Here is a 24,132-nt window from a genome sequence, read left to right on the forward strand (position 1 = left end):
TACAGAGATTACTCGATGGGCCAAACAGCCTGCTTCTGCTCCTATAGATATATGGTCTTATAACTCGTATACCTTTGTTTTGTTTGTAATTCAAGCAAGACACGCACATATGACATGCTGGCATAAAGACCTATACCATGTTTGTACTTTTGCATATAACCCGTAATAAATTATTTAAACAACAAAGCAAACAATATATTTATAATATTATTGAAATACTAAATATACACCAATATATGTCACCATATACAACCCTGAGATTAATTTTCTTGTGGGCAATCACAGTAAATACAAAGAAACACAATAGAATCAATGAAAAACTGCACACGCCAGAGTTGGTCAACCAACCAATGTGCAAAAGACAACAGAGTATGCAAATATAAAAAAGGGAAAAAAACCCAAACAAAATAGTAATAATAAATAAGCAATAAATATCAAGAAAGTGAGGTGAAGAGTCCTTGAAAGTGAGTCCATAGGTTGTGGAAGCAGTTCAGTGTTGGGGTGAGTGAAGTTATCCCCTTTGGTTCAAGAACCTGATGGTTGAGGGTTTGAAGGCAGAAGAGGAGTGAAGAACTGTGTTTAAGAGGATGAGCTTTATTTGTCATATGTATATCGAAACAGTAAAACATACAGAAAAATATGTCATTTTTATCAGAAACCAACACAGCCCCAGGGGGCAGCTTGCAAGGGTCGCCATGCTTTTGGCACCAAAATAGCATGCCCACAACTTACTGAGCCTAACCCATACATGTTTGAAATGTGGGAGGAAACCGAAGTACCTGGAAGAAACACACGTGGTCATGGTGAGAATGTACTCCTTAAAGACATTGCTTGTTGGTGGCATCTTGCTGGAGGTGCTATAAATGACAGAGGATGTTATGTTGAGTGAGTGGGGTCAACAGCAACTGGTAGTATCAATAGAAAGTGCTAGAGAGACTTGAGGGGCAAGCAGCATCTACAAAGAGGGAAACAGCTACCATTTCAGGTGTATGATTTGCCATCAGAGCTGAATATTTCGTTGATCTGAAATGTTAACCGTTTCCTCTCCATCAGTACTTTTACGTCCAGCATCAGCGGTTTTTGCTGGTTTCACCAGTGACGCCTGGTGTGTTTGTAGACAAGGGAAGGTTGAAAACAGACTGGGGGAAATGAGTGCCCTGCCAACTGTGACAGAGGTGCATACCTAGTTGTGGTAAACAGAGGGTACCTGAGAACAGCTGGTGTGAAAAATGACTCCATGGGAATGCATGGGACATGAGATGGAGGAATGAGGAGAATGGAATTGGCGTCTTTTTGGAAGCAACTGTGAGTGTTGGTAGATTCATAGTAGTATTAAACAAACCCTTCAACACATCAAATAAGAAATAAAAGCTGAAGTAGGCCATTTGGCTCTACCATTCATCAAGATCATGACCCTTTATGTCCGTACAGTTCTCATATCTGTTTATTTCCTATTCACAGAATACTATCACTGGCATATGTCATGAAATTTGGTGTTTTGTGGCAGTAGCACATTGCAATATATAATAATAAAAATGCTATAAGTTACAATGTACATAAATAAAGAATTGCTTTAAATAAGTAGTGCAAAAAGTGAGGGGAAAAATTGTGATGCAGTGTTCATGGGTTCACTGTGTATTCAGAAATATAGCAATATATAGAAATATAGAGAAATCTGTTGCTGAAATGCTGAGTGTGTGAATTCAGGGTCCTGTACCCACTTCTCAATGGTAACAATGAAAAGAGGACGTGTCCTGGGTGATGGGAGTCTTTCATGATGGATGCCATCTTTTTGAGGAATCGTCTTTTGAAGATATTCTCAATGCTGGGAATGCCAGTGTCCATGAAGAAGCTGGCTGATTGATTTCCAGTGTCCTCGATGCTGGGAAAGCCTGTGTCCAGTGTCCATGAAGAAGCTGGCTGATTGATTTCCAGTGTCCTCGATGCTGGGAAAGCCTGTGTCCAGTGTCCATGAAGAAGCTGGCTGATTGATTTCCAGTGTCCCCAGTGCTGGAAAGGCCAGTGTCCATGATGGAACTGGCTGATTGATTTCCAATGTCCTCGATGCTGGGAAAGCCTGTGTCCAGTGTCCATGAAGGAGCTGGCTGATTGATTTCCAGTGTCCCCAGTGCTGGAAAGGCCAGTGTCCATGATGGAGCTGGCTGATTGATTTCCAATGTCCTCGATGCTGGGAAAGCCTGTGTCCAGTGTCCATGAAGGAGCTGGCTGATTGATTTCCAGTGTCCTCAGTGCTGGAAAGGCCAGTGTCCATGATGGAGCTGGCTGATTGATTTCCATTACTAGCGGAAACAATGTTCTCATATTTATGGTACAAAATGCATAATTGATGAAACATTTCAAATTGATGTTATTATGTTCAAATAAGAAGTTGAGTTACTATTTCTGTTTAGGAACAACTGATCTGTGTTTGTGTGCTCTAACTGGAGTTGATGCACTATATTTTTAACTCCTGTTTTGAAATGCCATTAGTTTCCTTGCTGCTTCACTGTCTGATAGTTGTGATCTCATTAGTGCTCTCAAATGCAGCGTTTAAGTTTTCCTTATTTATCTGCTATTCTGTAAGATCTGTTTTTTTAATAAAATCTCTTATTAATTATTTGTTTTTCTATAATTGGCAGAAGCTATGCGATGAAGTACTGAAAGTATTGCAGAAAGACCTGGCGTTGTCCTGTCAAGCCACCTGTCTGGAAACTATCCGTATTCTGTCCAGAGACAAGAAGATTTTGGCTCCTTTGACCACCAGGCCAGGAATGCTGCTTCTGATGAGGCTGGCTGGGTTGGAGTATACACAAAAATCCCCACAAGAAACCTCTCACTTTGGTGTAAAAGTTGAGGCATTAAAATGTCTGTGCAACCTTGTGTTTAACAGTGAGGCAGCACAGCAACTTAGTGTGGACTTTAAGATTGTTATAGGTGTCTGTGAGCGCCTGAAGATGCACAGAGACAAGAACCTATCACACGAGATTAAGTTCTTTGACTTGCGCCTCCTTTTCCTGTTGTCCGCCTTACGGATAGACATCAGAACTCAGCTGAAGAAGGAATTGCAGGGCCTGCTTTTGCTTACAGATGTCCTGGAGAACACACTAGATATCAAATGGACGGATAAGTATGTGGTGGCCACAAATCATAGGAATACTTCCTTGTCTGAAGAACAGGTCGATTTTGCCATCGAGTCTCTCAAGGTTCTCTTTAACGTCACATATGACTGCAGCCAGCAGCAAACTGATGAAGTAAGTTTTGTTTTTTATTTGAGTTTCTGAAGTGTGTGGACATTTGGTCCAGAGAGAGGGGTGCATTGTCCACTCATCAATCCAACTGATATCATGGTTCATTTTCAATTTTATCCTTTGTACAACATCCAGGAAGAACTGTGATTGGCTTAAACATATGACAGAGAGGGAGCTTGTAGATCTGAGATGGTGTTGATTTGGAAAGATGTTAATATGATTGAAAGAGTACAGAAAACTTTTACAAAGATGTTGCCAGGACTCGAGGACCTGAGTTATAGAGGCAAATTGAACAGGTTAGGACTTTAGTCACTAAAGTGTAGGAGAATGAGGGAAGATTTGATAGAGATATACAAAATTATGAGGGGTTTAGACAAAGTAAATGCAAGAAGGCTTTTTCCACTGAAAAAGATGGGTTGGATAAGACTAGAACTAGACCCATAGGTTAAGGGTGAAAGATGAAATGGTTAAGGGGAACATGAGGGGTAACTTCTTCACTTAGAGGGTTGTGAGAGTGTGGAATGAGTTGCCAGCACAAGTGGTGGATGCACGTTTGATTGTAACATATAAGAGAAATTTGGATAGGTATGTGGATGAGATGGTTATGAAGGGCTGTGGCCCCATTGCAGGTCGATGAGATTAGGCAGATTAATAGTTCGGCCTGAACTAGATGGGCTGAAGACTTATTTCTGTGCCATAGTGTTTCATGACGCTATGACTCCATCAGAGATACTGCTTTATTGAAGGCTCGCTGACTGTGTAGTGACCTGGGCATCCTCATTCAGGAATAGGCGTGGGATCTTTCTTAGGTGAGAATAGTTTTAAGGTGGCATGTGATGATGGGCCAAATTTCAGTCAGTGCCCTGTGGACATGGTGAAGTGATATGTGAGCTAGGTAGGTCTTTAGAAATCTGGAACAGTAATAAGGTATTGGATTCATAGAACTTAATAACTGAGGAGGTCATTGTTTCTAACATCAGTCCAGAGTAAATCTGCTGAAGAGTTCCTACTGGCCATGTGTGATTGTACACATTAAGCATCATCCAGTTACTATTTTAGTTAATTAAATTTCTGGTTTCACCATCCTTTCAGGCTCTGAGTTTAGGATGCCTGTTACAATGATTCAAGATTCAGGATTGTTTAATGTCATTTCCATTACACAAATGTAAAGGAAAATGTAATAGTTGTTACTCCAGACCCATTGCAGCATGGAAAAAAACTTTAAGATAAAGAATACAATAAAAATAACAAATCACAATAAATATAAATATATAGGATAGCTTATATGCATAGATTTGATTGTATGTTCTTAAAGTGATGCTAGGCATGGCAGTGTTTGTACATAAGGTGACTGACAGGAAATGATAAAGTAATAAAAAACACAAAATGCTGGCAGAACTCAGCAGGCCAGACAGCATCTATGGGAGGAGGTAATAATGACATTTCGGGCCGAAACTCTTCATCAGGAGTGAAGTAACATGGGATGGTCGAGGCGGGATAAGAAGTGGGGGGAGGGATGAAGTAGAGAGCTGGGAAGTGATAGGCTGAAGGGAACTGGGCTAGGGGGAAGGTGGAGAATTATGGGAAATAAAAGAGAAAGAAAGGTAGGGCTGGGGGGAGAGATTATCGTGAGGGGGGAAAAAGAGAGAGAAAGAGAACCAGACTAAGATAATAGGGATGGGGGTAAGGGTGGGGGGCAGGGGTATCAACGGAGGTCAGTGAGTTGGATGTTCATGCCGGCAGGAAGGAGGCTACCTAGGCGGGAGATAAGGTATTGCTCCATTGACCTGCATGTGGCCTCATCTTGACGGTAGAGGAGGCCATGGACAGACATGTTGGAGTGGGAGCGGTCTGTGGAATTGAAGTGTGTGGCCACAGGGAGATCCTGCCACTGCTGGAGGACCGAGCGCCGGTGTTCGGCGAAATGGTCTCCCAGTCTGCGGCGGGTCTCCCCAGTGTATAAATGACCACATAGGGAGCACCGGATACAGTATATCACCCCAGCTGACTCGCAGGTGAAGTGGTGCCTCACCTGAAAGGACTGTCTGGGGCCTGGGATGGTGGTGAGGGAAGAAGTGTGGGGGCAGGTGTAGCACTTCTTCCGTTTGCAGGGATGAGTGCCCGGAGGGAGGTCCATGGGGAGGGATGGGGGGGATGAATGGACAAGGGAGTCGCGTAGGGAGCGATCCCTGCGGAAAGCCGAGAGTGGGGGGGGAGGGGAAGATGTGGTTGGTGGTGGGATCACGTAGGAGGTGGCAGAAGTTATGGAGGATTATGCGTTGGATCTGTAGGCTGGTAGGGTGATAGGTGAGGACCAGGGGGACTCTTATCTCTGGTGGGCTGGCGGGGGGATGGGGTGAGGGCAGAGATGCGTGAAATACGGGAGATGCGATGGAGGGCAGAGTTGATAGTGGACGAAGGGAAGCCCCTTTCTTTAAAAAAGGAAGACATCTCCTTTGTCCTAGAATGAAAGGCCTCATCCTGAGAGCAGATGTGGCGGAGGAATTGAGAGAAAGGGATAGCATTTTTGCAGGAGACAGGGTGGGAGGAGGAATAGTCTAGGTAGCTGTGGGAGTTAGTAGGTTTGTAGTAGACGTCGGTGGATAGGTGGTTGGGGGCATTGAGAGTGGCTTCGTGGGTGGACGTGTTGATCAGCCGTACTGGTGGACAGCTCCCATCTGTTACTAATTTTATACTCTCTAGTTATTAATTTCTCTTTTAAGAGAAATGGATACTTCCTATTCACTCTGTCCAAGCCACTCATAATTTTGCACATTTTGATTAAATCATCTCTCAAGTTCCTAATGCAAAAAAAGCAACCACATTATAGCAATGTCTCCTCGTAGTCAAAATTCTCCACCCCTGGCAATATCACTGTAAAATTCCTCGACACTCCCTCTTGTGACCAGAGCATGGACATAACTAATGTTTTATGTGAAAACACAAAATGCTGGCAGAACTCAGCAGGCCAGACAGCATCTATGGGAGGAGGTAGTGACGACATTTCAGGCTGAAACCCTTCATCAGGAGTGAAGTAACATGGGATGGTGGAGAGGGGATAAGAAGGGTTTCGGCTCGAAACGTTGTCACTACCTTCTCCCATAGATGCTGTCTGGCCTGCTGAGTTCTGCCAGCATTTTGTGTTTTTATTTATTTCCAGCATCTGTAGATTCACTCGTGTGCCTTTAATGTTTTATGTGGCCTATTTGTCATTTTTCTGATCATAAATTCCTTGCCTTGGCCAATAAAGGCAGTGCTCTATTAGCCTTATTATCATCAGAGTACAGGAACTGCACTCTGACCCCTTTTTCAGTGTTTTGCATAATTTGTTTATTCATTTCCCTTTATTTCTTTCCCCAAGTGCATTATCTCAACTTTGCTGGATTAAATTCCACTCTCTATTGATATGGCTTTTGACAACTTACAAAAATGTAAATCTGACAGGGACAGTGATATACTGAATCCAAAGTTGGTACAGTAGCAGGAAGCAAGAATCATCCACCTGCTGCTTCACAGCTCCAGTGTCCCACTTCAGTGCTGTCTGTTGACCCAGGTTCTCCATTTCCCATCTACTAGCTAAAGATGTGCCTTGGTAGGCCATTGTACATCATAAGAAATTATATCAATGTTTTTACTTTCTTGGGATACTCAGCCTGTGTCAAAGGTGTCATGTAAGCTGGTTAACTTCAAATGATTTTGGTGGATGCAGAGACCATCAGACATAGGAGCAGAATTAGGCCATTCAGCCCATTGAATCTGCTCTACCATTCCATCAGGGCTGATTTATCATCTCTCTTGCCTTCTCCCTGTAACCTTTGACGCCCTGACTAATCAAGAACCAATCGACCTCCACTTTAGATACACCCAATGACATGTCCTCCACAGGCATCTGTGGCAATGAATTCCACAGGTTCACCTCAGGTTCAACTCTGGCTAAAGAAATTCCTGATCAGCTCTGTTCTAAATGGATATCCCTCTATTCTGAGGCTGTCCCTCTGGTTTTAAACTCGCCCACCGTAGAAAACATCTTCTCCACATCCACTCTATCTAGGCCTTTCAATATTCAGTAGGTTTCATTGAGATTCCCCCTCATTCTTCTAAACACCAGCAAGTGTAGCTCAGAGCCATCAAACACTCCTCGTACACTAACTCTTTCATTCCGGGATCATTCTCGTGAACCTTCTCTGGATTTTTTCTAATGTCAACACATTTTCTCAGGTAAGTGACTCAACACTGCTCTCAATATTCCAAGTGTGGTCTGTCCAATGCCTTATAAAGCCTCAGTATTTCAGCAGTCCTTGTTTTTGGCAAAAGTTGAAACTTCTGGGCTTATATTTGGAGAAAACTTGAGTATATGATGAATACATTTATTTCAGTGATTGTATATGAAATGCTATGCAGAGATGTGAAGGAGGTTCAGCTTGTCACAGAATACTGTAACAAACATTTATAGATGTACTCTAATAGAAGTATCCAGACTCATTGCATTCTGGTCTAATTTAGCAATTCAAACACACAGATACATGAGAAGCTGCAGTGAGTAGTGGTCTTTGCCCAGTACATCACAAGCACATTCTCCCCACCACTATTGGTAGTATCTGCAGGTTGTGATGCCTCAAGAAGGCAAAGTCTATCATCGAAGGTCCCATTTTTTAGGTCATGCCATCTTCTCATTACAGTCATGAGACACAAGGTACCAAAAAGCCTGAAGTCCTGAACCACCAGGTTCAGGAACAGCTAAGTGCCTTCAACCATTTACAAAGCTTTTGCCAGAACTTGAGTACCTGAGTTATAGGGAAAGGTTAAATAGGTTAGGACTTTATTCCCTAGAGTGTAGAATAATGAGGGGCGATTTGACAGAGGTATACAAAATTATGAGTGGTATAGATAGGGTAAATGCAAGCAGGCTTTTTCCACTGAGGTTGGGTGAAATGAGAATTAGAGGTCTTGGGTTAAGGATGAAAGGTTAAATGTTTAAAGGTAACATTGGGTGGAATTTCTTCACTCAGAGGGTGCTGATAGTGGTGAACGAGCTGCCAGTAGAAGTGGTGGATGTGGGTTTAATTTCAGCATTTAAGAGAAATTTAGGTACATGAATGGGAGGGGTATGGTGGGCTATGGTCCAGGTAAAAGTTGATGGGACTGGGCAGATTAATAGTTTGGCACTGACTAGATGGGTTGAATAGCCTTTTTCTGTGCTGTAATGATTGATGACTCTATGTCTATGTAGTTCTTAAACCAACCGGCACAACCCTAATCAATACAGTTTAGCAACATTATCTGCACTTTGCACTACAATAGATTTTTTTTGTTTTAAATTCATTCTTTCATGTAAAATTGTGTATAATTTATGTTTAAATTTTGTTTTTCTTCTGAACGCTATTTGTATGATGCTATGTGCCTGCAATGCTGCTGTAAGTAAGTTTGATCAAGTAAGGCTGATCAACACTTCCACCCACTAACTCCACCATTACTTTTATTATTTCCCATCAGCCTAGAGTCACTTTATGGACATAAATCAATCTATGTATATAAGCTATCTGATATATGTATATTTATGATGCTGCATCAGATTCAGAGTAACAATTATTTATTCTCTTTTACACTTGCATGCTGGAAATGGCATTAACTAATCTTGAATCTTGTATATAGTCGGCTGTCTTTATCTGAGAGTTCCAACTCCACAAATTCAACCAACTGCGAATCGAGAAAACTCAGAAGTGCTCTTCCAGCACTTGTTGTTCGAGCACGTACAGACTTTTTTTCCTTGTCATTATTCCCTAAACAATGCAGTATAACAACTATTTTACATAGCATTTACATTGTATTAGGTATTATAAATAATCTAGAAATGATTTAAAGTATACGGGAGGATGTGCGTGGGTTATCTTGGATCGGGATTGAAAAAAATTGGAAGTTCTCTTACTAAGTAAGTCGGAACAGGTACATCCGGTATTATTTAGCGTCAGTTAGTCAAACGTTTGTCTTAGTATATAGTTTACTTTTCTATGCACATAAAACGCTTAAGAACGTATGTTTCAGCGCCGGGCTCGGGGACGGAAGTTCTGGAGGTTGATCCAGTGACAGACCGCTCCCGAGTGCACTCTCCACTGTGCTGGGTAGATGTGGAGGATCAAAAACCCAAAACCCAATAATTAAACCACTGCGTTGCTTAGTACTAATTGTAGCTTTCATCGGGGCAGGGCCTTTCTGTCTTTATCCGTTAAAATTGTTCCGATCGTTGACCGACATAGCCTAACGCTTTTCCAATGACCGATGGCATTTTACCTCTTTCCAATCGCTTTATTATTTCCACTTTATTTTCAATCGTGATCTAATTATTTTCGTGAACAGAAACACTATGGATTCAGAGCTCCGCTGCTGGGTCCTAATGTCCACTACATTGAGACAGGTTGACTAGGGGACTTTGGTATCCGCGAGGGGTCCCAGAACCAATCCCTCGCGGATAAGGAGGGCCGACTGTATTTGTACATTTGACAATAAACTCAACTTTGACTTTGACTTGATTTCTGTCTCCGTGTTAGTGCCCATATTTGATATCAGTGCAGCTTGTTTGTTTTCCTCTCCATTTTTTCAGTACTTTTCCTCTCTGAGAGTGGATGATGTGCCCAGCCTGACCTGCTGGACACATTCTCCTGCTCTGCATTTTGCTACTCCTACATTCTTTTGTCTATATTCTCGATCTCTGACTGCTCCCCTTCACTGGTTGGCCAGGTCGCCTTACAGCATATTCCCATGGTTACCCTGGTTTTACCGTCAGAGATAATCACCTTTCCCCAACTCTCCCTGCAGCTTAATGAGCTTTTTATATCCACAGTTCCATGGAAGGTTCTTCAGTCTGCACTGTTAACTCTGTTTCTCTTACCACCAATGAGGCCTGACCTGCTGATACTTCCAGCATTCTGTGTTTGTAGTTTAGATTTCTAACAGCTGTAGTTCCATTGATTTTCTGATTAACTGTTTGCTCTTTGGCCGGTGTTCGTTGCTCTGTAAAGAGTAACCTGCTGGATTATTTCAGTCATCATTTAAAAGTCAACACTTTCCTGTGATTCTGATGTCACATGTTAAAACATATAACAATAGAGCATCAGACAGGCCATTTGGCCCATGATGTTGTGCTGATCTTGATGCTAATTTATACTAAATATCTTCCTATGGATTATCAAGCTGTTGTGATGGTGTTCTGCTGAACATGGTGTGCGTGCTGTGTCAGCTCCGGAATGTGTGGTGACACTTGTGGGCTGCCCCCAGAACATCTTGGGTGTGTTGGTTGTTAATGAAAATGATGCATTTTACTGTGTGTTTTGATGTACCTGTGATAAATCTGAATCCATATCCCTCCATTCCCTTCATATTTATGTGCCAAGTGCATTGACTAGGCCAGGTAAGGATGGCAGATTAGTTTCCCTGAAGTTCACTAGCAACCCATTAATTTTTTTTCTGCTGGTTGGTTACCTCAAGAACAAAAGGAGTTAAGAGCAGGAGTAGGCCATCAGGCCCCTGAAGCCTGCCCCACCACAGAGTTTGATCTGCTCTGAACTCCTCTTCAAAATACCTCTCTGTTCCTTGATCATATATCCACTTCATATATCTGTAGTGAACAGAGCTTCTGCCATCATCATGGGCAGAGGATTTCAGAAATTCATCTTCCTCTGTGGACCAAAACTGTGCACTGTATTCCAGTGTTACGATACGGCAACAATGAATATAGAACTGAGACAGGTTTTTTTTAAATAAACAAATGAACATTTATTAAACTCTGCTCAATAGAAATGAAAAGTAAACAAACGATGAACGTAACCGGAAGTTAACAGTTCTTAAAGCAATAGATGAGAACACAGTTCTTAAAGTGATAAATGAGAAAGTCCACACGATTTATACCGTCAATTAGGAGAAACTTTCCTGAAGTAACGAATTCCTCGACAACGTGACATTACTGCTGATCCCAGCCGAAATATGCCTTGCCCGAAGGATTCACGATGAAAGAAATTAAGACAGCTTAAAGGAATTGACCTTTTTCATGGTGAATAACACTGTACCTTTCTGCTCTCACAAGGAAGGGGCTATCTCGGATGCAGGTTACTATTTCCTGAACAAAGATCCAATAAGGTTGATCCTGTATTAAACCGCCGATGACACCAACTTTACTCGATCCTTTGGGTTTCCATACTTAGATAAATCTTCACTCTCCAATACTTAGACTTTAAAATTAAATCAAAGATGCATCAAACATAACTGGCAGTGATTTTTAAAACTGCCAGCACAACGATAATGTACCGTACAGTAGAGATTAAAACTCCACTTTAAAACAAAACTGCGTCAAGAAACCAAATACGCAGCGTAACGCAGTAACGGACGACTTAAACAATGCCCCAACAAAAGCTCCTGCATCACAGCAGGCTTTCCCCATTTTATACCTGTTGGAACAGGCCATCACATAACCTCGCACTGGCGGGAAAATTACATCACATGACCTCACTCTGGTGGGAAAATACATCACCCAACCATCACAAGACCGTTATATCATGCTTACCGGATACTCAATTACATCATGGCCATAAGACCATGGTCACAAGATACCCATGGGATATGTAACACCAGGTGTGGCCTGTACAGTTGCTGTAAAACTTCCCTGTTATTAAACTCCAACCCCTTTTACAATAAAGACCAAAATGCTGTTTCCCACCTTCATGACTTGTGGACCCTGCCTGCTAACTTTTTGTGATCTGTGCTTGGTGACCTGTCCATCTTTAACCTGAGTTTCTCTAGATCTTGTCCCTTCTGATTTGGATGTTTGTAAGTTTTACCATCTTAATTGGAATTAACCCTTCTGATATCTTAAGCATATTACCAAAGCTGGGACAGCGAAGACTGATACAGAAAATTAATTTAACATAACTGCCATTTCTTTGTTTGCTGTAATTAACTCTTTTTCTAGAGGTCCTACATTACCTGCCCTTTTTTAACAATTACAGCACAGAAACAGGCCATCTCTGCCCTTCTAATCCATGCCGAACGTTTACTCTCACCTAGTCCCACTGACCTGCACTCATCCCATAACCCTCCATTCCTTTCCTGTCCATATATCTATCCAATTTTACTTTAAGTGACAATACCGAACCTGCCTCTACCACTTCTACTGGAAGCTCGTTCCACACAGCTACCACTCTCTGAGTAAAGAAATTCCCCCTCGTGTTACCCTTAAACTTTTGCCCCCTAACTCTCAACTCATGTCCTCTTGTTTGAATCTCCCCTTCTCTCAATGGAAAAAGCCTATCCACGTCAACTCTATCTATCCCCCTCATAATTTTAAATACCTCTATCAAGACCCCCCTCAACCTTCTACACTCCAAAGAATAAAGACCTAACTTGTTCAATCTTTCCCTGTAACTTAAGTGCTGAAACCCAGGTAACATTCTAGTAAATTTTCTCTGTACTCTCTCTATTTTGTTGACATCTTTTCTATAATTCGGAGACCAGAACTGTACACAATACTCCAAATTCGGCCTTACCAATGCCTTGTACAATTTTAACATTACATCCCAACTCCTATACTTAATGCTCTGATTTGTAAAGGCCAAGATACCAAAAGGTTTCTTCACCACCCTATCCACATGAGATTCCACCTTCAGGGAACTATGCACCATTATTCCTAGATCACTCTGTTCTACTGCATTCCTTAATGCCCTACCATTTACTATGTATGTTCTATTTGGATTATTCCTACCAAAATGTAGCACCTCACACTTATCAGCATCGTTCAGCCCACTCTTCTAACTGGCCTAAATCTCTCTGCAAGCTTCGAAAACCTACTTCATTATCCACAATGCCACCTACCTTAGTATCATCTGCATACTTACTAACCCAATTTACCACCCCATCATCCAGATCATTAATGTATATGACAAACAACATTGGATCCAGTACAGATCCCTGAGGCATACCACTAGTCACCGGCCTCCAACCTGACAAACAGTTATCCACCACTGCTCTCTGGCATCTCCCATCCAGCCACTGTTGAATCCATTTTACTACTTCATTATAACGATTGAACCTTCCTAACTAGCTATTTTTCTATTTATGTATCAGTAGAAACCTTTACTGTTTTTATACTACATGTAAGTTTCCTTCAGAGTTAATTCTCTCCCTTATATATTTCTGATGCTGGTTCCTAGTACTGTGACTTATCACTGGTCTGTCCCACTTTGTATGTCCTACTTTTCAATTTAACATTATTCCTTACCTCCCTTGTTAGCCATGGGTTACTTTTCTGGGGAAATAACTTAGCAGACATGGAGAACATGCATTAATTTTTATTTAGAACCCACTGTTGTGGTTGGATTCAAATCTTATCACCAGTAATTAGCTTGATCCCACTATACTGCACATAAGTGTAAATGCAAAGAGAGCACGGCAGCGCCTCTGCTTCCTTAGAAATTTGCGAAGATTTGGCATTACATTTAAAACTTTGACAAACTTCTATAGGCGTGTGATGGAAAGTATATTCACTGAGTGCATCACAGCCTGGTATGGACACAGTAACCATATAACAATTACATAGAAATAGGCCATCTCGGCCCTTCTAGTCCGTGCTGAACGCTTACTTTCACTTAGTCCCACCAACCTGCACTCAGCCCATAACCCTCCATTCCTTTCCTGTCCATATACCTATCCAATTTTACTTTAAAGGACAATACCAAACCTGCCTCTACCACTTCTACTGGAAGCTCGTTCCACACAGCAACCACTCTCTGAGTAAAGAAGTTCCTCCTCGTGTTACCCCTAAACTTTTGCCCCCTATCTCTCAACTCATATCCTCTTGTTTGAATCTCCCCTTCTCTCAATGGAAAAAGCCTATCCACGTCAACTCTATCTATCCTCCTCATAATTTTAAATACCTCTATCAAGTCTCCCCTCAACCTTCTACACGCCAAAGAATAAAGACCTAACTTGTTCAACCTTTCTCTGTAACTTAGGTGCTGAAACCCAGGTAACAGTAACAGCAGTAGGACTCTGTTAGTCTCGATAGACCTGGAAACTTTCCAAGGCGCAAGCCTGGGCAAGGTTTTTTTTAATGGAAGACCGGCAGTTGCCCAGGCTGCAAGTCTCCCCTCTCCACACCACCGATGTTGTCCAAGGGAAGGGCATTATGGACACAACATTGCCCTTGAATGGAAAATCCTATAAAAATTATGGATATGGCCCAGTCCAAAATGGGTAAAGCCCTCCCCAACATTGAGCACATCCACATAGTGCGTTGTGGCAGGAAAGCAGTTTCCATCATCAGGACTCCCACCACCCAGGTCATGCTTTCTTCTTGCTGTGGCCATCAGGAAAAAAAATACAGGAGCCTCAGGACCCGCCCCAACAGATTCAGGAGCAGTTATTACCCCTCAACCATCAGGTTCTAGAACCAGAGTGGATAACTTCACTCAACACACACAAAATGCTGGTGGAACACAGCAGGCCAGGCAGCATCTATAAGGAGAAGCACTGTCGATGTTTCGGGCTGAGACCCGAGGACCGTCCTGACGAAGGGTCTCGGCCCGAAACGTCAACAGTGCTTCTCCTTATAGATACTGCCTGGTCTGCTGTGTTCCACCAGCATTTTGTGTGTGTTGTTTGAATTTCCAGCATCTGCACATTTCCTTGTGTTTGCTCTTTAACTTCACTCAACATCAATTGCCCCATCACTGAACTTTTCCCACAACCAAAGGACTCCTTACCTCATGTTCTTGATATTTATTGTTTGTTTGTTTATTATTATTATTATTATTTTTCTTTTGAATTTGCACAGTTTGTTATCATTTGCACACCGTTTCTCTGCCCCATTGGCTGGAGTCTTCCATTGATTCCATTTGGTTATTGGATTTACTGAGATTGCCTGCAAAAAAACAGATCTCAGGGTTGTCGTAGAGTCAGAGTCATAGAATAGTACAGCACAGAAATAAGCCCTTTGGCCCATGCAGTCCATGCTGAACCATTTAATCTGCCTAGTCCCATCAACCTATACCCAGACCATAGCCCTCCTTATCCCTCCCATCCATGTACCTAGCCAAACTTCTCTTAAATGTTGAAATCAAGCTGACATGCACCACTTGCACTGACAGCTTGTTCCACACTCTCAGGACTGTTTACGTGAAGAAGTTCCCTCTCATGTTCCCCATAAACATTTTACCTTTCACCCTTAACCCATGACCTTCAGTTGTAGTCCCATCCAACCTCAGTGGAAAAAGCCTGCTTCCATTTAATCATTCTATACCATAAGATCATAAGATATAGGAACAGCGTTAGACCATTTTGGTCCATCGAGTCTGCTCCATCATTTCATCATGGCTGATCCATTTTTCCTCTCAACACCAATCTCCTCCCTTCTCCCCATTTCCCTTCATGCCCTGAATAATCAAAAAATATCAAGCCCTGCTTTAAATATACCCAATTACTTGGCCCCCACAGCCACCTGTGGCAACAAATTCCACAGAACCTCCACTCGCTGGCTAAAGAAATTCTACTTCATCTTCACTCTCTGGCAGGGATGTTGTTGGTAAGTGGGAGGCCTTCAAAGGAGAAATTTTTGAGAGTGCAGAGTTTGTATGTTCCTGTCAGGATTAAAGGCAAAGTGAATAAGAATAAGGAACCTTGGTTCTCTAGGGATATTGGAACTCTGATAAAGAAGAAGAGAGAGATGTATGACATGTATAGGAAACGGAGCAAATAAGGTACTTGAGGAGTATAAAAAGTGCAAAAGAATACTTAAGAAAGAAATCAGGAAGGCTAAAAGACATGAGGTAGCTTTGGCAGTCAAGGTGAAGGATAATCCAAAGATCTTCTACAGGTATGTTAAGCGCAAAAGGATAGTAAGGGATAAAATTGGCCCTCTTGAAGATCAGAGTGGTTGGCTATGTATGGAACCAAAAGAAATCAGGGAGATCTTAAATGGGATTTTTGTGTCTGTATTTACTAAGGAAACTGGCATGGAGTCAATGGAAATAAGGCAAGCAAGTAGTGAGATCATGGAACCTATACAGATTGAAGAGGAGGAGGTGCTTGCTATCTTGAGGCAAATCAGAGTAGATAAATCCCCAGGACCTGACAGGGTATTCCCTCGGACCTTGAAGGAGACTAGTGTTGAAATTGCAGGGGCCCTGGCAGATATATTTAAAATGTCGGTATCTACGGGTGAGGTGCCGGAGGATTGGAGGATAGCTCATGTTGTCCTGTTGTTTAAAAAAGACTCTAATAGTAATCTGGGAAATTATAGGCCGGTAAGTTTGATGTTGGTAGTAGGTAAATTATTGGAAGGAGTACTAAGAGATGGGATCTACAAGTACTTAGATAGTCAAGGACTTATTAGGGAGAGTCAGTACGGCTTTGTTCGTGGTAGGTCATGTTTAACAAATCTGTTAAGAGTTTTTCACGGAGGTTACAAGGAAAGTGGATGAAGGGAAGGCAGTGGATATTGTCTACATGGACTTCAGTAAGGCCTTTGACAAGGTCCCACATGGGAGGTTAGTTAGGAAGATTCGGTCGCTAGGTATACATGGTGAGGTAGTAAATTGGATTAGACATTGGCTCAATGGGAGAAGTCAGAGAGTGGTAGTGGAGGATTGCTTCTCTGAGTGGAGGCCTGTGACTAGTGGTGTGCCACAGGGATCAGTGCTGGGTCCATTGTTATTTGTCATCGATATCAATGATCTGGATGATAATGTGGCAAATTGGATCAGCAAATTTGCTTATGATACAAAGATTGGAGGTGTAGTGGACAGTGAGGAAGGTTTTCAAAGCTTGCAGAGGGATTTGGACCAGCTGGAAAAATGGGCTGAAAAATGGCAGATGGAGTTTAATACAGACAAGTGTGAGGTATTGCACTTTGGAAGGAAAAACCAGGGTAGAACATACAAGGTAGATGGTAGGACACTGAGGAGTGCAGTAGAATAGAGGGATCTGGGAATACAGATACAAAATTCCCTAAATGTGGCGTCACAGGTAGATAGGGTAGTAAAGACAGCTTTTGGTACATTGGCCTTTATAAATCAAAGTATTGAGTATAAGAGTTGGAATGTTATAGTGAGGTTGTATAAGGAAATTGGTGAGGCTGAATTTGGAGTATTGTGTGCAGTTTTGGTCACCGAATTACAGGAAGGATATTAACAAGCTTGAAAGAGCGCAGAGAAGCTTTACAAGGATGTTGCCGGAACTTGAGAAACTGAGTTACAGAGAAAGGTTGAATAGGTTAGGACTTTATTCCTTGGAGCATAGAAGAATGAGGGGAGATTTGATAGAGGTATATAAAATTATGATGGGTATAGATAGAGTGAATGCAAGCAGGCTTTTTCCACTGAGGCTAGGGGAGAAAAAAAAACAGAGGACATGGGTTAAGGGTGAAGGGGGAGAAGTTTAAAGGGAACATTGGTGGGGGGGCTTCTTCACACAGAGAGTGGTGGGAATGTGGAATGAGCTACCAGATGAAGTGGTAAATGCAGGCTCACTTCTAACATTTAAGAAAAACCTGGACAGGTACATGGATGAGAGTTGTATGGAGGGATATGGTCCAGGTGCAGGTCAGTGGGACGCGGCAGAAAAATGGTTTGGCAGTCAAGAAGGGTCAAAAGGCCTGTTTCTGTGCTGTAATGTTCTATGGTTCTATTCAAAAAGGATGTCCCTCTATTCTGAAGGCTGTGCCCTCTGGTCTTAGATGGCACATAGATCCTCGCCACACTCACTCAATCGAGGTCTTTCACCATTTGATAGGTTTCAATGAGGTCCATAAGACCATAAGATATGGAGCAGAATTAGGCTATTCAGCCCATCAAGTCTGCTCCGCCATTCCATCATGGCTGATCCCAGATCCCAGACAACCCCATACACTTACCTTCTTGCCATAGCCTTTGATGCCCTGACCAATCAAGAAACTATCAATTTTTTCTTTATATATACCCAGGGCCTTAGCCTCTGTGGCAGAGCATTTCACAGATTCACCACTCTCTGGCTAAAAAGGAATTCCTCCTTACCTCTGTTCTAAAGGGTTGCCCTTCAAAAATGAGGCTGTGCCCTCTAGTTCTGGACACCCCCACCATAGGAAACATCCTCTCAACATTCACCTTATCTAGTCCTTTCAACGTTAGCTAGGTTTCAATGAGATTCTCCCCCCCCCCCCCCCCATTCCATAAGACATAGGAACAGAATTGGGCCATTTGGCCAATCGAGTCTGCTCTGCCATTCAATCATGGCTGATCCTTTTTCTCCCCCTGCTCACCCGGCCTTCACGTAACCTTTGGTACCGTGTCCAGTCAATAACCAATCAAGCTCTACCTTAAATACTTCCAACGGCCTGACCTCCACAGCTACCTGTGGTAATAAATTCCACAAGTTCACCACCCTCTGACAAAAGAAATTTCTTCACGTCTCTTTTTAAATGGATGCCCTCTACCCTGAGGCTGTGCCCTCTTGTTTTAGACTTCCCCCACCATGGGAGACATCCTTTCCTCATCTACTCTGTCTAGGCCTTTCAACATTTCAAAAGGATTCAGTGAGATCCCCTTTATCCTCTAAATTACTGCGAGTACAGACCCAGAGCTATCAAACATTCCTCTTATGAAAACCCTTTCATTCTCAGAATTATCCTTGTAAAACCTCCTCTGAACCCTCTCGAATGCCAGCACATCTTTTCTTAGATAAGGAGCCCAAAATTGTTCACAGTACTCAAGGTGAAGCCTTATTAGTGCCTTATAAAGCCTCATTGTCACATCCCTGCTCTTGTATTCTAGACCTCTTGAAATGAATGCTAACATTGCATTTGCCTTCCTCACCATTGACTCAAACTGCAAGTTGTAGAATGTTCTGCACAAGGACTCCCAAGTCCCTTTGCGGCTCAGATTTTTGGATTTTTGTCCCCGTTTAGAAAATAGTACCCACATTAATTTCTACTATCAAAGTGCATGACCATGCATTTTCTAAAATTATATTTCATTTACTACTTTCTTCCCCATTCTCCTAATCGAAGTCCTCTGCAGCCTACCTGTTTCCTCAAAACTGCCTGCCCCTGCAAAGGAGAAAAATTTTCATGTTGTGCCTCCATTACAATGGCCAGCAATAAAGAGGGGAGATGTGAGAGAATATTGCCCAACCACTAAAATTGTATACTTAATTACATAAACAGATCAATATACAGTCAGATATGCAATCAGATCAAAGTATATTGTTAAATTTGATGGTCTGGTGAAAGAAACTGTCCCAGAGCCTGTTGTTCCTGGCTTTTTAATGCTGTGGTACTGTTTGCCAGATGGTACATCTGAATCAGATTGTGGTTGGGGTTGCTGGAGACCTTGATGATCCTCTGGGCCCTTTTTATAACACCCGCTGCCTCTCCTTTGTCCAGCTTGCTTGTTATTTTCCTTGAAGAACTCTGACAGATTTGTCAGGCAAGATTTCCCTTTACAGAAACCGTGCTGACTTTGACTTATTTTATCTTTAGTCTCCTAGGACCCTGAAACCTCATGCTTAATAATGGACTCCAGCACTTTCCCAGCCATGGAGGTTAGGCTAACTGACTTATAATTTCCTGTCTTGCCTTTCTCCCTTCTTAAAGAGTAGAGTGACAATTTCAATTTTCAATTCCTCCAGGACCATGCCGTAATTCTTGAAAGATCATAACTAATGCATCTGCTATCTCGTCAGCATCCTCTTTCAGAACATTGGGATGTAGTCCATCTGGTCTAGGTGACTTATCCACCTTAAGATCTTTCAATTTGTCTAGCACATTTTCCTTTGTAATAGCAATGGCAGCCACTCCTGCTCCCTGACACTCACAGACCTCTGGTACACTGCTAGTGTCTTCCACAGTAAAGGCGGAAACTAAGTACTCATTTTCATCTGCCATTTCTTTATCTCCCATTACTACCTCACCAGCATCATTTTCCAGTGGTCCAGTATCAGTTGTCTCCTTCCTTTTACTCTTTATATAACTGAAAAATTTTTAGTATCCTACTTTATATTATTGGTCAGTTTGCCCTCAAATTTCATCTTTTCCCTTCTTATAGCTTTTTTTAGTTGCCTTTTGTTGGATTTTATAAACTTTTCAAACATCCAACTTCCCACTCTTGCTGCCTTATCTGCCCTTTCCTTGGCTTTTATGCAGTCCTTAACTTCCCTTGCCTAACCCTACCATTTGAGAACTTCTGTGGGACATATCTGACCTTGGCCTTGTGAATTATTCTCAGAAATTTCAGCCACCTCTGCTCTGCCATCATCCCTGCTGGTATCCTCTTCCAATCCACCTGGGCAAGCTCCTCTCTCATGCCTCTGTAATTCCTTTTATTCCATTGCGATACTGAAACATGTGACTTGTACTTCTTCTCAAATTGCTGTATGAATTAAGCTCCCTAAGAAAATCTGGGTTATTACACAACACCCAATCTATGATAGCTTCTCCCCAAGTAGTGTCAAATACAAGTTGCTGTAAGAAGCCATCTTGTTGGCGTTCGACAAATTCCCTCTCTTGCGATCTGGCACCAACGTGATTTTCCCAATCCCTTTGCATTTACATTCCCAGTCACCCATTACAATTGTCCTTTTGAAATGAATGCTAACAGACTAAACTTGCAAATTAACTTTTAGGGAATTGTGCACAAGGACTCACAAGTCCCTTTGCACCTCAGTTTTTTGTATTTTCTCCCCATTTTTAAACAGTCTGTTCTTTTATTTTTTCTTCCTAAGTGCATGACCACACTTCCCACCACTGTATTCCCTCTGCTACTTTGCCCATTTTCCTAAACTAAGTCCTTCTGTATCCTCTCTGCTTCCTCTAAACTACCTGCCCCTCCACCTATCTTCATATCATCTGCAAACTTGGCCACAATTCCATCAATTCCATCATCCAAGTAATTGACATATAATGTAAAAAAATGTAATCTCAACACTGTTCCCTGTGGAACACCACTAGTCACTGGCAGCCAACCAAAAAAGGCTCCTTTTTTCCCCACTCTTTGTCTCTTGCCAATCAGTGAATGTTCTGTTCATGCTATTGGCTCCATGTACCTATCCAGGAGTCTCTTAAAAGACCCTATCATATCTGCCTCAACCACTGTTGCTGGCAGCCCATTCCAAGCACTCACCATTCTCTGCGTAAAAAAACTTACCCTTGACATTTCCTCTGTACCTACTTCTGAGCACCTTAAAACTGTGCCCTCTCGTGCTAGCCATTTCAGCCCTGGAAAAAGCCTTTGACTATACACACGTTCAATGCCTCTCATCATCTTATACACCTCTATCAGGTCACGTCTTGTCCTTCTTCACTCCAGGGAGAAAAGGCCAGTTCACTCAACCTATTCTCATAAGGCATGCCCCCCAATCCTTGTAAATCTCCTCTGCACCCTTTCTATGGTTTCCACATCCTTCTTGTAGTGAGGCGACCAGAACTGAACACAGTACTCCAAGTGGGGTCTGACCGGGGTCCTATATAGTTGCGACATTACCTCTCGGTTCCTAAACTCAGTCCCATGATTGATGAAGGCCAGTGCACCGTATACCTTCTTAACCACAGAGTCAAACTGCACAGCAGCTTTGAGTATCCTATGGGTACTCCACACTGCCAAGAGTCTTGCCATTAATGCTATATTCTGCCATCATATTTGACCTACCAAAATGAACTACCTCACACTTAGCTGGTTTGAACTCTGTCTGCCACTCAGTTTTGCATCCTATCAATGTCCTGCTGTAACCTCTGACAGCCCTCCACACTATCCACAACACCTCCAACCTTTGTGTCATCAGCAAATTTACTAACTCATCCCTCCTTTCCTTATCTACATCATTTATAAAAATCACGAAGAATAGGGGTCCCAGAACAAATCCTTGAGGCACACCACTGGTCATCGTCTCCATACAGAATTTGACCCGTCTACAACCACTCTTTGCCTTCTGTGAACAAGCCGGTTCTGGATCAATAAAGCAATATCCCCTTAGATCATATATGTCAAACTCAAGGCCCGTGGGCCAAATCCGGCCCGCGGTGGAATTATCTTTGGCCCGCGAGATAATATCTAATTACTATTAAAGCTGGCCCCAGTAATCGAAGCGCCTATGGCGTATGATATGGCTAATGCTGAGTTTATTCAGGTACCAGGTTTTCAGGGTTTTTAGTGTTTATTCGGCAGTCTTGCTCGGCAGTCTTCTTCATAAGAAACGGAATTTGTAAAGTGAAACACTTTGTAGTTATAGCAGAGACTGAGACACATGAGAGCAGGCTGAAAAAACGGAGGCAACGAAAGCTGCGTTTGCACGCGTCCGACTGATCCGGCCTGCATGAAGCTGCATTTTGCTCAATCCGGCCCGTGACCTAAAATGAGTTTGACACCCCTGACTTAGATCATGCCTCCTTACTTTCTCAATAAGCCTTACATGGGGTACCTTATCAAATGCCTTGCTGAAATCCATATACACTATATCTACTGCACTACCTCCATCAATGTGTTTTGTCACATCCTCAAAAAAATCAATCAGGCTCATAAGGCACGACCTGCCTTTGACAAAACCATGCTGACTATTCCTAATCATATTATGCCTCTCCAAATGTTCATAAATCCTGCCTTTCAGGATCTTCTCCATCAAATTACCAACCACTGAAGTAGGACTCACTGTCTATAATTTCCTGGGCTATCTCTACTCCCTTTCTTGTATAAGGGAACAACATCTGCAACCTTCCAATCCTCCAAAACCTGTCCCATCCCCATTGATGATGCAGAGATCATCGCCAGAGACTCAGCAATCTCCTCCCTCACCTCCCACAGTAGCCTGAGGTACATCTCATCCGGTCCCGGAGACTTATCCAACTTAATGCTTTCCAAAAGCTCCAGCACTTCCTCTTTCTTAACATCTACATGCTCAAGCTTTTCAGTCCGCTTTAAGTCATCCCTACAATCACCAAGATCCTTTTCCGTAGTGAATACTGAAGCAAAGTACTCACTATTTATACTGAGTTAAGTATTGTATGTAATTAGTTTTGCTACAATAAGTGTATGGGACATTGGAAAAAATGTTGAATTTCCCCATGGGGATGAATAAAGTATCTATCTATCTATCTATCTATTTAGTACCTCTGCTATCTCCTCCGGTTCCATACACACTTTTCTACTGACACACTTGATTGGTCCTATTCTCTCATGTCTTATCCTCTTGCTCTTCACGTACTTGTAAAATGTCTTATGGTTTTCCTAAATCCTGTCCGCTAAGGCCTTCTCATGGCCCCTTCTGGCTCTCCTAATTTCTTTCTTGAGCTGCTTCCTGCTGACCTTATAATCTTCTAGCTCTCTATCATTACCTAGCTATTTTAACCTTTCATAAGCTCTTTTCCTCTTCTTGACTAGATTTACAACAGCCTTTGTACACCATGGTTCCTGTACCCTACCATCTTTTCTCTGTCTCATTGGAATGTACCTATGCAGAACTCCACACAACTATCCCCTGAACATTTGCCACATTTCTTCCATTATTTCCCTGAGAACATCTGTTTCCAATTTATGCTTCCAAGTTCTTGCCTCATACTCCAATTCCCCTTACTCCAATTAAATACTTTCCTAACTTGTCTGTTCCTATCCCTCTCCAATGCTATGGTAATGGAGATAGAATTGTGATCGTCTATTCAATCTTTCCATGTAACTCGGGTCCTTCAGTCCCAGCAACATCCTTGTAAATTTTCTCTGTACCCTTTCAAACTTGCTTACATCTTTTCTGTAGGTAGATTACCAATTCTGCACCAAAGTCTTATACAGCTTCAACATAACATTCCATCTCATGTACTTAATACTTGGATTTATGAAGGCCATTGTGCCAAGAGCTTTCTTTATAGCCTTATCTACCTGTGCCA

The 24,132-nt window shown here is 42.3% G+C and overlaps 1 protein-coding gene across 3 annotated transcripts in view; it reads left to right on the forward strand.

The window, feature by feature from the left end:
• ric8b (RIC8 guanine nucleotide exchange factor B) overlaps positions 1–24,132 on the forward strand; it is a 133,002-nt gene that overhangs the window by 31,057 nt on the left and 77,813 nt on the right. For all 3 annotated transcript variants that reach the window (XM_073059811.1, XM_073059810.1, XM_073059809.1), the window contains one exon: positions 2,640–3,251. In XM_073059811.1, coding sequence (XP_072915912.1) covers positions 2,640–3,251 — 612 coding nt within the window. The remainder of the gene's footprint in view (positions 1–2,639; positions 3,252–24,132) is intronic.

The sequence above is a fragment of the Hemitrygon akajei genome, chromosome 10 (assembly GCF_048418815.1).
Source record: "Hemitrygon akajei chromosome 10, sHemAka1.3, whole genome shotgun sequence".
NCBI classification, from domain to species: domain Eukaryota; kingdom Metazoa; phylum Chordata; class Chondrichthyes; order Myliobatiformes; family Dasyatidae; genus Hemitrygon; species Hemitrygon akajei.